This window comes from Lontra canadensis, unplaced genomic scaffold (genome assembly GCF_010015895.1).
Source record: "Lontra canadensis isolate GAN:19392208 unplaced genomic scaffold, GSC_riverotter_1.0 scaffold120, whole genome shotgun sequence".
Lineage (NCBI taxonomy): Eukaryota > Metazoa > Chordata > Mammalia > Carnivora > Mustelidae > Lontra > Lontra canadensis.
In genome coordinates, this window is record NW_022631114.1 from 4,878,097 (window position 1) to 4,895,114 (window position 17,018).

General features: G+C 48.4%; 1 protein-coding gene across 1 annotated transcript in view; it reads left to right on the forward strand.

Annotated features, from left to right (window-relative positions):
• The first annotated feature begins 8,496 nt into the window (after nt 1–8,496).
• The window catches only part of CCSAP (centriole, cilia and spindle associated protein), a 16,409-nt gene continuing 7,887 nt past the window's right edge, over nt 8,497–17,018 (forward strand). The window contains exons 1-2 of the mRNA XM_032841102.1: nt 8,497–8,538; nt 8,951–9,384. Of these exons, the coding sequence (XP_032696993.1) occupies nt 8,997–9,384 (388 nt within the window). The 5' untranslated portion in view covers nt 8,497–8,538; nt 8,951–8,996. The remainder of the gene's footprint in view (nt 8,539–8,950; nt 9,385–17,018) is intronic.

The following is a 17,018-nucleotide window of genomic DNA, read 5'->3' on the forward strand; positions in this document are numbered from 1 at the left end:
CTATCCTTACCCCCACACCACATTGTCTCCACTCTCTTTATTCTCTGCCTCAGGGTACTTGGCCACTACTCCTCAGCCAGATTCCTTTTGTCTTTTTTTTTTTTTAAGATTTTATTTATTTATTTGTCAGAGAGAGAGAGAGAGAGCAGGAGGCAGGGGGAGAAGCAGTTCCCCTCTGATCAAGGAACCCGACGCAGTACTTGATCCCAGGACCCTGGGACCATGACCTGAGCTGAAGGCAGACACAACCAACTGAGCCACCCAGGTGCCCCACAAATTCCTTTTGTCCTAATCTCCCCTTCTAGCAACATGAATGGAGTTGGCCATAGTTTAGTTCCATTTCTGTCTCCGCTACTTACTAGCTGTGGAATCTTGGTTCGGGTACTTATTAGGGCTAAACCTCAGATTCATCCTTTATTTAAAAAGTCTATGTCACAGAGTTGTTTTGAGAATTCATTGAGATAACATGAGCAAAGTTCCTGATATCAGTAGGCATTTGATGCTAGCTCTGTTACATATCTTATCATATAGTCTCATGAATAGGAGATAGGGGTTCTTTTCCTGGGATCCAAAGCCAGCAGGGGGAGAGGATGACAGGAAGACATCTTCCTTCCTTCCTTCCTTCCTTCCTTCCTTCCTTCCTTTCTTTCTCTCTCTCCCTCTCTCTCTCTCTCTCTCTCTTTCTTTCTTTCTTTCTTTTTCTGGTGAAAGAGTCTGTGGCTTTTGTCATATTCCCAAAAGAGTAGGTGACCTGCCCTCCAGCCCCCCGCCATCAGTTGGGAACCAGTGAATGTTAGTGAGCCTGGAGATTGAGACTTGAGTCCTTCAGAATTCAGAAATGAATTGAATCTTTCATATTTTCTGCCCTCAGCACAGCTGGGCACATAGCTGGACCCGGGTCTTTCAGCTTTTCTACCCCTGAGCACAGACCTGGACACGCAGCCAGCTCTTGGTGATTGCCTGAAACTGAATTTCACTGGAATTCAGTGATGGATGTCAAGGTCTAGGAGGGTGGGGTTCCTGATGTTGTGAAAAGATTTCCAAAATCACTTCTCTTGTCTGACAACAAAGCTGAGTATTCCAAATGTTGCATTGGAAAAGGACGTTGATTACACCAGCCCAACTGCACTATGACGTCTACTGCTGGAGACTGGTACGTGGGTGTCAGGCGTGGCTGTGCATACAGCAAGTCTGTCAGACTGTATTAGCCCTCGCTGCTCTTCCCTCACTCAGATACCTTGAAATAATAGCAACTACCGTGCAAAGAATGGAAACACAAGCTATTCATTTCATTTTTTATTTTGACCCATCTACTTGTGGGCTGTTATACCCACCCCAACTTAAAAAGGAATTAAGTATACCTAGATATTGATTTCCAATTAAGGTCTTTAATAGATCTTGCCTTCCTATGTGAGATCTGGGTATTTATATCACATACTCCTGTCAATCTCATTGAATTAAGAAAGTTTACATTTTACTTCAATTCTGAAGGGTGAGTAATAATTTTCAAACAATAAAGAAGTAGCAGATTAAGGAAGGATTTTAGTAAGCATCCAAAATACACATCCTACAAGAGAATAAGACCAGTGAGAGAGATAATCGGAGCAAGAAGAACATGCAAGAGAACAAAGTCGTGGTCAGCTAGTGGACGAGAGTGAACCACAAATTTGGCTCTAGGCAGCTGTCAAAGCAAAGAAAAACCACAGAATTTTCCAGAAGGTAAAAAAAGAAAAATAAGTCAATTTGTCAAGCCAGGACTAAGACAAATTTCTTAGTGAAGGGGGTGATGACGGGGCAGGCAGATCATTGCAACCGCCTTGTGTGGAATTCATAGAGAGTATCTGGCTGTTTCTTGTAGAGGCCCCCAGCGAGGCCAATCCTCTAACACCAGATGCAACTCAGAAGAAAACCATTCTGGGAGGCACCCGCGATGCTCTTGAAGAACACTTTTCTAATGGATTGGCTAGAACGCAAAGAAAAGATTCAGATGGAAAAAAAAAAAAAAGAATTGCCTAGAGCAACGGGAGTGTGTGCATATCCGTTGGGCAGTCCTCCCTGAAAAATATGTTCTTGCTCCCAAGCCTCATAGAATGGGGGGTGCTGTTCTCTGGGGGACAGACCTGGAGTATAGACATTCTATGAGGTTTACCAAGTGGAGTGTAGAATGCCCATCCTTCCATGAAAATTATGAAGCCTCAGAAAAAAAGATGCGTGTCCTGATCTGCACGGGGGTGGGCTGACAGTGTATGCAAACAGGGCCAAGAATTTTTTCCGAAACACACACAAATAGACCACCTGGGGCTCAGCATGCAACACCAGAGAGCAAGACAGCACGAGTGGCAGTCTGGGTGCTCTTTCAAAGCAGGCGTTACCGATCCAGCCAGTGGAGACTGTACCCAGAATTGTAAGGTCTGACAAATTGCCATGGTAATCACAGTGTGCTTCTGGGTGTGATGGCTTATTATCTAGTAGTCAAAGCAATTGGAGATATTTTTGCTTCTTTGTTAGACAGGGCCAAGAAGAGGAGGATCAGAGAAAGGGGATCGTTCTGAACAGACTCAGAGGCCCGGTGCTAGAAGTCAAGGAGAGAGAGAGAAGGAGGTGGGGAGAGGGAGAGAGAAGGAAAGGCTGGAAGAGCTTGTATGGCTGTTTAGGGAATGAAGGTGAACAGGAGGTAAAATGTAGCCATGGTGGAGGAAGGGAGGAGGGCACAGGGGTTTTACAGTCTGAACGTTTGTGTCCCCCCACCCCAAATTTATCTGTTAAAACCAACCCCTCCCATGCTCCATCTGCTGGTGTTAGGATTTGGGGCCTCTGCGAGGTGATTCAGCCATGAGGGTAGACCCCTCCTGAATGGGATTAGTGTCCTTAGAAAAGAGGCCCCCGAGAGCTCCCTCACTCCCTTTCCTGCCATGGGAAGACATAGAAGACACCATCCATGAACAAGGAAGACAGGACTCTCACCAGAACCCAACTGTGCTGGCAACTTGATCACAGACGTCTGGCCTCCAGAACTGTGAGAAATACATTTCTGTTGTTCATAAGCTACAAAGCCTATGGGACTTCATTACAGCAGCCCGAGTGGACTAAGATAGGGGTCCCTGCCTGAGAGCCAGCCCCAGGGCTCCACACCTCTCAGAGGAGCTCAAATTAGTGGTCAGGCTCAGGGTCTGTGATCAGTGGATCCTGGCACAGAACCTCTCTTTGCCTGTTCTCAGTAAGCGAAACACTTCAAGTGGTTTCCCTTGTGGGACTCCTGAAGCCCCAGATAGGGAGGAGTCTGAGTAACCGACTTCTGCGCAGACACGCAGACACGGTGTATACAGCTGGTGTTTTCCGCACAGCCACCTTCTCCTTGTGAACCGGGCTCCAGGCCATCTAGTTGGCGGTATTTTCCCAGGCTTCTTGGTAGGAAAGCATTCAAGCTCAATATTTTTTATTTATTTTTTTTTGCATACTTTCGTTTTTCCTATGGCTGGTACAGACTTGAGAAATAAGGATATGACTACCAGGAATAATCCAGTCCAACAAAGGCTTGGTCTAGATCTTGTTCCTATGGAAGGAACTATCTGCCTGTAGCTTTGTAGATGATAATTCCTGGCTATGTTCATTGCAAACAAGGAGGGAGAGAAGGCGGTTCAACAGTCCTGAGGTCTACTTGATGATTTTGTTTAAATGTTATTTTTCTGTGCTCTTATTTAGAATCTAGATTAGTCTGCAGCTCTGACAGCTCCTTCCCTCCAGGGGACAGGCCTCGCTTCCCCTTCAGCTGAGGACTGGGGCAGGCCCTGTGGGTAGAGTAACTCCCCGGTGTGTAGATCCTTATTTGCTCAGGTCCTTGCTCTCTGCGGGGCCCCGAAGGGGGCTTGGTGCTTGTGAGTGTGCCCCCAACTGGGATGATACGATGATGAGAGGAGGGACATGTGAGCCACTGTGTGATCGACAGGTCACCCCAGCAAGTGATTTGCAGTCTCGAAGATGACTCTGACATTTTGACTCTGAGAGTGGGAGAATGAAAATGCTGTCAGCAGGAACTGGGAATTTAGGAGGACTTGGTTGGGGGTGGGGGAGCAAGATGGCAGATCTGAACACGAAGCACACAGTGGATCTATGCACAGGGAGAGAGTAGGCAATAAGGTGGTTTGGCCCTGCAGAGAGGGGCAGGACGTGGGGGCGTCAATGCCCGAAAGAAGTCATCATTGCTCTGGGATCCTTGTTCAGAGACAGCAGGATGAGACAGGCGAGGGAAGAATGGGGAATCCTTAGTTCGAACAAGGACAAGGAGGAATTGGAAGCTGCCAAGGCATCTGGGAACCCTCGCAGAGAAGAGGAAGGAGTCCTGACTGTCCGGTGTTATTAAACAAAGTGCTTAACTGTTCATCAGAGAAATCAGCTCTGCTAATTTTAGAAGAAAACACACCTATTTAAAACTTGCCTGGGTGGCTTCCAGAATCTGTAGAAGGGCTGTAAAAAACAGGCTTGGAGCTCTGCGAGGAGGAACCACCACGGAGACTGCCACTCTCCCCAGGAGAGCGAGGTATGTGGCTGGTGTCCCAGACACCTTGACCTCTGGATGCCAGCATCTCTCTGAGAACCACGGCCACTGCCTGCCCCAGAAACTCCGGCTTGAACTCAGCATTTCAGCCAAAGAGAGAGCCTCCTGGTCCTTGCTTCTTTGCAACAGTAAAAACCCTGATGCCGAGCCTGGGGACAGCAGGGTCTGATGATCAGAGTTTAGGGCGTCACAGCTGCACTCTGGCTGCAAGGGAGGCTGGGGAAAATCTCTAGCACATGTAGCTTCTCCCCTGGGAGGTGGAGTTATAAAAGACGGCAGAGCGGACGGGACATCTGAGTACTTACGTTTGTGTTTGGAGAGGGGGCGGAGGGGAGGATTAGGAGAGTTGGGGAGGATCAGGAGAGTTGAGAGGAGAGCATATGACATGGGAAGAACATTCCAGAAGAAAGGAAGAATGAGATGGAGGAAGCCTTAGGAAGACAGCCTCCCCTGGCTCAGGACAAGGTTATTAACACAGGAGTGGGTGGCACCCTGAGGGTCATAGCACCTGAGGCTTTAGGTGGCAGGGCTCTGGGAAGTGGGGAGCTCAGAGAATTCGGGGTGCACCCCTGAAGGTGGAGAACAGCCTGAAGCCCTCCCCTTTTGTGAGGATCCCGCAGCAGCAGGTCTTACATGGAATCTGTATGCCAATATAGCAAATACTGATTATTTTCCTATAATCTTCCAGGAGTTCCGTATTCCTTTCTATTGGCTCGCCAGTCCCCTGGGGGGAGAGGCTCTCCCAGGGCTGCCTCTCACAGAAGCCTCCCCTCTCCCAAAGTCGAGGGAGCACATCTTCCCTCTCCTGTCTGTCCAGGAGCCTGCAGCCTGCCTTGGGGTTTCTCCTCGATGCCACTCACATTCCACTCTCCCTATTTCTTCTGTGCGCTTCTCAGGCCGTTCCTAAGATTTCCCTCTTGTGTAAGAAACCAGCTCCAAGTCCATGACGTTTGCCACAGTTATATCTTGTCATCTCTGCTCCGTGGTCCCAATTCCACCTGCAGAACTAATGGACACTCCGCACCCCCCGCCCCCGGCCACTAGCAACCCTCAGTGCTATATGAACAGAGGGTTCTTTAGAAGGAATGTTAGCCTTCCCTGATGGAGAAATACAATTTGATAGATACTGCTTATGATTGTAGTCAATTTCCTAACAGCTGTACCTTACTTATGATCAACTACCTTCCAGCTCCCCCCCACCCCCTTGCAGGTGCTGTCAAATTAGAAAGCTCTCATCCTGTTCTTAGACACAAAGACAAACATACCCAGGAGCACATGCAGTTTTGTCTGCCTACCGCTCCTCCTGTGCTTATCATGGGGCTGTCACTCTCAGCCTGCCACCCTATCGCCATCTACAGGGCTGGGCACGGTAACCCAGGCTTGGCCAATCGTATCACTTCCTACACCTAGCAACAGCTCAGCCTGTGACTGAAGAATCTTTCTCTAATTGGAATACCAAGAAGTTCTCTCTTGCTGCTGGTGGTCCTCTGCTAAGACATCATAAGCTTGGGGCCACAAGGGTACTTCCTCAGCTATGTAGGAGACGTCCATTTACAGTGGGAAACACAGGAGCCAGCCCCACGAGGAAAGCAGAGCTCAAAGACAGAAAGAAATAGAATCCCAATGACATTGACTGGGTCACTGGATTTAGTTCTGCTAGAGTCCTTAAATATCCTTCCCTTCTCTCTCTTTCTTTCTTTCTTTCTTTCTTTCTTTCTTTCTTTCTTTCTTTCTTTTAAAGACTTATTTATTTATTTGATGGGAGGAGGGAGAGGGAGCACAAGCAGGGGGAGTGGCAGAGGCCAAGGGAAAAGCTCTTGATCCCAGGACCCCAGGATCATGACCCGAGCTGAAGGCAGACGCAGCTGAAGGCAGACGGTTCACCTACTGAGCCACCCCGTCACCCCTAAATATCCTTTCTGTTTAAGCTGGTTGAATTAGTCTTTGTCACCTCCAAGTAGATGAGCCCTGATGAATAATAACACTTAAAAAAATTAGAATGAAAGTAATACCCTTAATTGTGCAAAACAGGTAAAAGTAAAACAAATTGTTCTTCATTCTATTTTTAGTTATACAAAAAATGGTATACTACCTTACACATTGTGTGTGTGTGTGTAGATATGTGACTGTAAGGTTTGATCACAAATTTCTCCCTCCAGAACTCACGCCTCTTTGCAAGGTAAGTGCGGCTGTTCCTCTCATGTATGGTGGAGTTCATCTCTCTCTCCCTCTCTGAATCTGGCTGGCCTTGTGGTTTGAATCTTAGTATGCACCACAAAAGATGCTTATGACCTTCCCAGGCCGTGCAGCTTCTGTCATTACCCTCTCAAAAGAGGACCAGGTGAAAAAGCCAGTCTAGCCCCCTGGAGGATGAGGCCATAGTGGGGCCACCAAGGCAGTCCATGACCAGGGAGGCATGTGAGGCCCTCTGGAGCCTTCTAGGATGGCTCTCCCTCCGGCTGAATGCTATTGTGTAAGTGACTCTAAACCAGCCATGTGAAACCAGCAGAGAAATTGCCTGGTGACCCCACAGAATTAAGAGAAATAATAAATCTTAATTGTTTTAAGCCACCAAGATTTGGGGTGGTTAATTACGCGGCCAAGGCCAACTGAAACACATTGTGTTCTGTATGTTTCATGTAACTGCAGCTCGTCATTCCCTCCAGATTACTAATGTATTTGTTAAAATTCTCTTTGGTTGCGACCCATCTGAAACTAACTGGGACAGCTTAAGCAAAATGAAAAGCATTAGAAAGTTTCTGGAGGTATCCCAAGGAGCAAAAGGTAAAGTTGGGGGTGAGGGGAGAAGTCAGGGCCACTGTGGGGACATCAACGGTGGGGGTCATGGAGTGTGCGTCCGGAGAAGTGCCATTAACCACCCAGTGGTAGTGACTCCGGCACTGCTGACTTCAAGTTCTCAGGACAGTCTGACGGGTCCCACTTGGGCAGTATCTACCTCTAGATCCTTCAGCTACGATGAGGGGCTGGGACAGAACACAAAGGCAGAAGCAAAACTCAAAAATCGTAGGTGGAAAAAAAATCACCACCACCACCACCCACATGTTAGGTGAAGGGGTGGGGGGTGGGGGCTGGAATCCCAGTATGGAAGCCAGAACAGGGGAACTCACTCCTGGCGGAGGCCTGCTTTTCAACTGTTACTTTGATTTTCCAAAGGTTCTTTCAAATCTTTTCGTAAAGAATGTATCAAGGCTCCTCTCAATAGAGGGTAAGAACCTGCGTGGGGCCACTCTCGAAACCGTGACGACTACAGCAACATTGTATACGTTCGCACAAGGCAACTGACTCTGTTAAGGCCTTTTTTGTACAAAGGTCTCTGAGAGGGTGGGTTGGAGGTTTTCATGAAGTTTAAAAAATGTTTGGGGTATCGACCGGAAAGGAATTGTAGTAAAACGTAAAAAGAGGTGAAAGCCAGAGTAACGTGCTGTGAACACAGAAGGGAAGCCGAGAGCCAACGCGTGGGCTCGTTTCTGTAAAGGCTAGGGGCGCAGGTGCGTCAGGAGGGAGCGCAGAGGGTCGCGGGTCTTGGGAGGGGACGCACCTCTCCCGGGACAGGGCAGCAACTCCACCCCCTAACCGAGGCCTCCTGCGGCGGCGGGCGCCTGGGATGGCGGCGTCTGGGGACACGGGCGCGCGGGCGCCTCGGACAGGTGGGCCGGGGCCGGGGGCCATGCAGCCCGGGGCTGCCGGAGGCGCTGTGTCCCCGCGCCTCGCGCTAGGCACTGAAGCAGCCACCCCCAAGCAGCGGGGCGGGGGCCGGGACCGGGAGCGCGCGGGGGAGGCGTCTGCTCCCGGGGACTGAGGCGGCGCCTTCGCCTGCCGCCTGCCGCAGGGACGCGGGCCGCCGTGCCGTCGGCGACATCTTGCTCGGGAGGAAGGCGCCGGGGAGACCGGGTGGCTGGGAGCTGCAGCGCGCGGCGCGCGGAGTACGGGAAGGGAGACGCAGGCCAGCCCGGCGCGGCACCAGGAGGTAAGCAGGGAGGGCGCCTCGGGGACCCCCTAGTCCCGCCCCTGCTTGGCCTCGCTCCTGCGCCCTCCGGGCCCCGGCCTCCCGCGGCCCTGTCCCCCGAGCCCGCAGCCTCTGGCGTCCCACCTCCCGAGCCGTCCCCCGAGGTAGCCCCCGACCCCCAGCCCCCTCCTCCCGCCCCGTGCCCCGCCGGGGCTCTCCGGACGGGGTCACAGGACGCGACGCCACCTGCAGGGCCCTCCCGGGGCCCGCCCCTTCCCGTGGCCGCCCGCCCGCTCCCTCCGCCCCCTCACCACCGCCCCCGCCCGCGTCCCGCCCCGTGCGGGCGGGGCTCCGGGTTTAAACGTCGCGGCGGGCCGGGCCGGCGGGAGGGGAGGGGCGGGGCGGGCCTCTGTGTCGTGTCCCCTGTTCCGTAGGCGGCGGCGGCGGCGCGCACTCCAGCCGGCGGCGGGCACCATGGCCCCGGGGAGCGGGGTGAAGAGCGAGTACATGAAGCGCTACCGGGAGCCGCGCTGGGACGAGTACGGGCCGTGCTACCGCGAGCTGCTGCACTACCGCCTGGGCCGCCGGCTGCTGGAGCAGGCGCACGCGCCCTGGCTCTGGGACGACTGGGGCCCGGCCGGAGCCTCGGACGACTCGGCGTCGTCGGCGTCGTCGTCGGGCGCCGGGGGCCCCGCGCCCCAGGGCGCCCCCGCCTCACCGCCCGCGGAGCCCGCGGCGCGGGAGGGGCCGGAGCGGCGGGCGCGCGGGCCGGCTGAGGAGCGGGGCGCGGAGGCGGCGGAGGCCGAGGAGGCCCGGGACGCGGAGGGCGCGGACGAGGCGGCGGCGGCGGCGGCTCCGCCAGGTACCGGGCCGGGAGTGGGCAGCGAGGGCGCTGCGAGAGGCCTGCTTCGGGCTGCCCCGCTCCGGGTCTCGCTGCGCTCCGGGCAACCCCCCCCCCCCCGCCCTTTTTTTCCTGGTAGATGAAGAATCCACGTCCCTTGACAAAATAAGGATGCTGTCAGCCCCGCTCTTGCCCTCCCACCCTTTATTTCCATAATAGGACGGCTCCGGGTTGAGCCAGTTACAGGAATTCAGCTGAAGCGCTGCTGAGCTCCGTGTCTTCACCCGAGGCCCGTGGTTGCTTCACTGCGCTCTGAAATCCCATCTATTTATATCTAAGCGCCCATTTTTTTTTCGTAGAGGAGCCCAGCTTTCACCGGATTCTCAAAGAGGACCTACTCCGGGAGAGGTTAAGAACCACGGAGCCAGGCTTTCAGTCTTATGAATGGGGCCGCTGTTTGCTGTGTTAACTCCCTGACCCGCTGCCTTGTCTCTAAAGAATATTTTGAATTTGTTTACGCAGGCTGTTGCGTAACTCCTGGTTGGTGGGAGAAAATTCCTCGTGAGGGCTGGGTGCTCTCCGCTTCTTGCCGGTGCACGGAGCCCAAGCGAGCATCCTTTTCCAAAGGCTGCCGCGGTGGAGGGCTGGAGCAGCCGTTGCAGCAAGGCTCACGGGTGCTGGGTGTCTTGATTCAGCCAGGGCCCAGCACCTTGTCTCCTGGCCAGACGGTCGCCGAGCTGGGGTCTCAGCATAAGAGGCCCGGAGGTGGTCGCTGGTGCCCAGCGCCGAATTAAATGCCTCAGGCGGGATACAGCCTGGAGCGACAGTGGTTCCTTCCTTCTGTCTTCTAACGTTGGCCAGATGCCTCTCCCTCTCCACCCCCATCCTGGGTCACTCGATTTTAAAGATTTTATTTGTTTGACAGAGATCACAAGTAGGCAGAGACAGGCAGGCAGAGAAAGGGGGGCGGGGAGCAGGGTCCCCGCTGATCAGAGAGCACAATGTGGGGCTCATCCCAGGACCCTGAGATCATACCTGAGCCAAAAGCAGAGGCCCAACCCACTGAGCCACCAGGTGCCCCCCCCATTAGATTTTAAAGAGGCTCCTGCAGTTAGAATAACCGAGAGCTTCTTAAGCCTCCAGTCACTGATCTTAGAATGTGTATGGTCTCGTTTAACGTTCAAAATAGTTCTAACTGGTGGGAGCACAATTTTTTTACGTTTTATAGATGAAGAAATGGAAACTCGGGCCAAATGATCAGTGACTTTATTTTTGTTTGCTTATGGCATAGTAAGTGGTAATTAACCAACTCTAGCAGTTTGTAATGGTCTCTCTGCAAGAGGCTCAGGAGGAGAGGAGATGTCATCTTTGAGTCGGAGAGCCAGGTGACAGAGCTCTCCTTCCGTCATCTTAAGTTATTCTCAGCAACATCTGCTGCGGAGCGGCCTCTCCATCTTCCTGTTCCTTGTCGATTCCCAGAGATTTATGAATATCTGGAAGCTGGAGTCCTAGTTTCAGCGATCGATCGCTGGTGGAAATTTGAATAACAGAAGGTGGCGGTGGGTAGGGGAACAGGCCTTCTGATTGATTCCTGTGGCACCGATCCACCGGCCAAGTTGTGAGATGTACTCAATCAGACAATGTGCTTTTCTCCTTCTGGCCCTTCCCCTTCATTGTTCGTGAAAGAGGTGTCAGTTTTTTCTGTGGGTATAGAAATGCAGCTTTCAGATGGCATTGTGGTATAGATGGTACCGTGTTTGCCTGAATTCAGGATTATTTTGGTTTCCCTAGAGACACTGACTCCGACCAGTGGCTAAGATCAGTCATTTCTTCTCTGCTAGTATTTCTGGTTTAGGTGTTAGGCAGAAGGAAGGATGTTTGCTGAGTCCGGGACTCCCGACTGCAAAATCCTTGTTTTCCAGTGGATGGTTTTACATACTACAAGGATGAGCATTCTTGAATTTCTATAGAACATAAACATTTGGTTCTTGTTTTTATTGAAGCCAGATGTACACATGAATCCTACAGTTCTGTATGGCTTATTACAGAGATGCAGCAGCTCCCCGGCCACACACAGACCAGTTGCCCATTCCTTAGGGCTCCACTTCCAACTCCTTTGGTTTTTCTTTTGGTGCTGGTATCTATTTCTCCAAGTAACATGGAGAGGGGTCCTTGTAAATAACAATAAATAAGCAATTGCTGTTTATTATTGATGGTATTGACACTTCTTAATTTTCTTCCCGAGTTTTTAGCATTATCTATCTGGCTTTCGTTCTTTTCACCCCTCTCCTAACCCATACACAAGGCCCCTTCCCATACCTTCTGCAGTATAGTCAGCCGGGAGTTGGTTAGGTTACAATTAGTATCTATAATGTGGTGCCTGGAAAATGTTGTTCAAAGCTGTCCTGTATTGTTTGCCATGACTCCTTTTTCTCTTACAATACAACCAACACATCGGGTTTGCTATCACTCTCGACATCTTAAGACATCCCTGCCAGGGCCTCTGACCTACTTCCATCTGCCCTGGTTGCTGCTCTTGCCACCTGCTGCCCGGCCCGGTCCCATGTTGGGAGGGCCCTTGGCCACCACCCCACAGACTCCTTGGTTTCCCTCTTGGGTAGGAGCCCTTGTGTGACCCTCATATCATTTTCCTTCTTGGTTTACCCCTCCTGTTGGAGTTTGTCTTCTAGTAGCTTCCTGAAAAAGGGTATGTGAGACATGAATTTCCTAAGACCTTGCATGTCGAAAGATAGCTTTATCCTGCCCTCATGATTTGGTGAGTTTGTGGCTGAGCTTGGAATTTAGGTTGGAAATATTGTCTCTAAAAAATCTGGAGACATCGCTCTGTTGTGTTGTAACTCGTGATACTGCTCTTACAATCCCATGTCTTCCTGATTCTTGATTACCTGTCCCCACCGTCAGGAAGCATGTAGGGTCTTCTCTTTGTCCTTTTATTTGGAATTTTTTCCTTGGTCTATGTCTGTTTTCCTCCAGTGTTCTGGGTGAGTCCTCACAGTGAAACTCCTGCTTTGTAATTTTGGTAAGTTTTCTTGAGTTGTTTTTTCATTTCTATTTCTGTTGCTGTTCCTTTCCTTCTAAATGTCTTGGCTGGATGTTAGACTTCATGAATTTATTCCTTCCTTTTCTAATATGCACCCCACGCCCTATTTTCGTATGTCTTTTTCTTCTATTCTTCTGGGTGATAGTCTCAATTGTATCTTCCCAGTTCTGCTATTACATTTCTTTTTAATTACTGGCATCCTATTTATTTTTAAATTTAATTAATTTTGTTTTCTGGACGTACCTTCTTTCCCCTCTCTTTCCCTCTCCTCCCCCCACTTTCTCTTTTTATTCCTTTTTAAGAAATAGTATTCTGTTCTTGATTCATGCATACAGTATCTTCTATTATCTTGGTGAGGATATTACTAGAAGTTTTTTGTTTTCTTCTTGTATTTCTATAGCATAGTCTCTGGTTCCCCACTTCTCCCCATTTTTGATTCTTTTTGTTTATTAAACCTGTATTTCATGTTAGTTTTCTCAAATGTCTAATGACCCTTGGCTTCTTGTCCTGATTTAAGAGAGGGTGCTAAAAAGCTGTCAGGATGTTCTTTGTGCGGGGTAGGTGGCAGTGGGAGTGTTTACTATGGAATGCTTTGAAGCATGCCTTGAAGAGTGGTCTGGACTGTCTCTAATTCCTTTTTTCATAGTCCTATTTCTTCTTAAATTAAATTTGTTTTTTAGCAAAGTTATACATATGCATAATTTTTGAAAATACACTTAAAATGAAAAAAATAATTCTGACCTATTTCCCATATCCCTTGCTTGCTAGGGTGCACGTTCCAACTCTTTTCAGCTTTGGCCACCTTCTTCTCATCTAGACTTACCTGTTGGCTTTTTTATTTTAAATGTTATATAATGACTTCCCATCATGGGAGATGATTTAGCTTAAGATCTTAGCTCTGGCCTCCCCACCCCCCAATATATATACAGCAGCACCCACTTGTCCTACAGTATTAACTATACAACTATTTAAGCACTATATGACTGTATGACCGTTTAAGCACAATTATGTGAATTATTGTGGCTGGGTAAAATGGTATTTACTGGTGAGCGTGTAGTATATTCTGACTACATTTTCTTTTCATTTATGTTTTTCCTGAAGTTAATCATTGCTTCATTTTTTTCTGTTTGTTTACATATATTTTATATTCCCATCATTAATTCAGCTTGAAATAGTCTGGTTGTACTTTAAAACTTGTCATATGCCAGACACATGAGGTGTTCAGTTCATTCAATTTTTTCCTTGGAGATCTTTTTTTTGAACCCTCATCCTCCTGTTCTTATTGATGCTGCCCAGATCAGACACAGCTATCGGTCTGGGGCTTCTCTTCACTGGTTGCCTGAGTCTTCCTTTTGTTTACCTCCTTTATCTGAGCCCGGTCTTATAAATCTCAAGTGTTCCTTTGTGTGGCCAATCCCTTCCTTTTGGTGTAACACATTCTCCGTAAGTCCTCAGAATACTTTTGTGACCTTGCATGACTGAAAATGCCTTTACTATATCCAAAAGCTGGATTGATATTTTGCAAAAGAGAGAACTCTAGATTACAAATTTCAGTATTTTAAGGCATTATTATATTGAATCCTAGTTTTTGGTCTTGCTTTTTAGAAGTACCATGCCTTTCTGACACCCTGTGTATGCGACCTCTTTTTTTGGGGGGGGGGTGGGATTGGGAGGGTGTTTCTAAGAGATTCTCCTTATCCTATATCCTATATGTTCTAAAATTCTATGTGTCTGTCCTTTTTTTTTTTTTTTTAATGTAAGCTCTACACCCGATGTGGGGCTTGAACTCATGACCCTGAGGTCAAGAGTCTCATGCTCTGCCAACTTAGCCAGCCGGGTGCCCCCTATGTGTGTGTGTCTTTTATCATTCATTGCGCTGACAACTTGGTGGGTCTCTTTAGTCTGGAAATATTTCTTACAGTTCAGTAATATTTTCTAGTACCACTTAAAATAATTTCCTGTGGTCTATTCATTTTTTCTTTCCATGATTATTTTTAGTTGGATGGTGTAACTCCTGAATCAAATCTCTAACATTTTTATTTAAAACTTCTCTGATACTGGAATTTTGGATTCTATTTTCTTGGAGAACTCATCAATTTTATCTTCCAAACTTTATACTGAAATTTTTAAATCTCCCATTCTAGTCTTAAATTTTGAAGAGATTACATGTTTTTTTGTCCCAAGTGTTATTTTTTAAAAATTAAAAATAAAAAAATGGCATCCTGTTCTTCTTGGACTTCTTTTCCCTCAAAAAAGAAAAAGCCATAAATATCCTTTGAGAGCTTCCTGTATTTCCCAGTCTTTTCTATATATTTTGATCTTTTTCTTTTTAGAGGACGGACTCACATGTTTGTTCTTAGCCTGTCCGCTCGCATGTAGGAGTGAGGCTTGAAGAGCTCTTCAGGAGCTCTCTATGTGGGGGTGCTCGTTGACTAATTGGATGAGGACCAGCTGTTTCTCTGAGCACTAAAAGCATAGTATACACCCATTTTCCTTGTGTTTACTTCCCCAAACAGCAGCCCTCCAATCTCCTGCCTGGAGGGGTACAAGCCTGGCTGTCAGCATTCTGGGAACAGAGCTGGGGAAAGGGAGCAGGGACCTTGTTCTTTACCACATAAACCTATTTTCAGGCAGGTGTCACCCCTTACTTCTCCTGTCCCCTCTCATTCTCTATCTGGAGAGTAACCCATATGCCTTCTGGGCTGGGAGAGGGGCCATCACCTGGCTTATGGACTCGAGGAACGACTATGCAGGAGGTATCTACAGCTACATCACAGAATTAGCCTGAAAACTAGTGGCTTAAGATTCCAGTACTCATTGGTTATTGCTCATGGTTTCTGTGGGTTGGAGTTTGGCCTGGGCACAGGGGTATGCCTTGTTTCCACTCTGTGCTGCCTGCAGCCTTGGCTGGAAGGTGCCAGGGCTGCGGGCTGCCTGCTGGGACCCTCACATGTGACATCTTCATGTGCCCGGCCTTCCTCATAACATGCTGGCTGGCCTCCAAGGGCATGTGTTCCTGAGAGAAAGCGGGGCAGATGTTGGATTGCCCTTTATGACTTACCACCTGGAGCCACATAGCACCTCTTTCACCGCATTCTTTGCTTACCAAAGTCTGCCCAGATTCATGGGGGTTCTAGAAGCACTCCCAGCCCAGTTCTCAACAGGCACATTCATATTATGTTGTCAGAAGAGCACATGGGCTAGGGCACTGATTAATGCTGGACCTTCTGCTTCATTTTCCAGTTCCTTTTGGGGTTCAGTTTGTGTCCTATGGGGCTTTCTTCTGCAGGGACTTAGGATTCATCCTACTCAACCCTGCGAGGTCCCTTTTACATCGTCCTCTACTTTTCCAGCTTCCAAAATTTTATCAACACCTGATGTCATCGCCTCCCTTGCTTTCTGTGCTGTGAGTTATGTCTTTTTTCCTTCACTCTAGTGGGCTTTTGGGATGAAGGGACTCTACGCACATGGCGTTGGTGCATATTTAACCTAAACTCTATTTGCTGTATTTTTTTTTCCATTTGCTATATTTTTACTTATGTTTATTATTTACTACTTTCTCTCTTTCTTCACCAGTCTTGCCAGAAACTTGTGAATTCTGTTAGTTTTTTTCCTAAACTAACTCTTGGCCATGTGGATTTTCTTTATTATATGTTTTTAGTAATCTATGATCTTTTTTCCCTTACTCTAATTTTCTTTTTTTTTGAAGATTTTATTTATTTGAGAGTGAGAAAGAGAGAATGCATATGCAAGCAGGGGAGGGAGAGGGACAAGCAGACTCTGCACTGAGCTCAGAGACTGACACAGGGCTGGATCCCAGAACCCTCCATGACTGGAGCCGAAACCAAGAGTCAAATGCTTAACCCACTGAGCCACCCAGGCGCCCCCTCTAATTTTCTTTGAGTTTATTTTTCTAACTTTTTTTTTTAAAGATTTATTTATTTATTTGCCAGAGAGAGAGAGAGAGAGAGAGATCACAAGTAGGCAGAGAGGCAGGCAGAGGCAGAGAAAGAAGCAGGCCTCCCGCTGAGAAAGGAGCCCAATGTGGGACTTGATCCCAGGACCCCGGGACCATGACCTAAGCTGAAGGCAGCCGCTCAACCATCTGAGCCACTCAGGCATCCCTATTTTTCTAACTTTTTAAGATGGTTGCTTATCATTGACATTTTTTTTACCTGCCTTTCTCTTTGGCTATATTGATTTAAGGCTTTAAATTTCCATCTGATTACTGCTTTAACTACACCATCAGTTGAGTATGATAAATCTGAACTCCCTGCAGGAGAAAGGCCCAAGTTTTGTTTTTTTATTACTTAAGCAAAATATTACGATTTTTAAAATACATGAAAAATTAATAAAAATTAACATTTATGTATAAGACAAACATAAGGAAACATATTTATCTTAAAAAAAAACCTAGGGGCAGCTGGGTGGTTCAGTTAGTTAAGCATCTGTATCTTGATTTCAGTTCAAGTCATGATCTCAGGGTGGTGAGATCGAGCCCCATGTTGGACCCCTCACTCAGCACGGACTCTGCCAGGATTCTCTTTCTCCCTTTACCCCCCGACTAAATGAATGAATGAATGAATGAACGAAT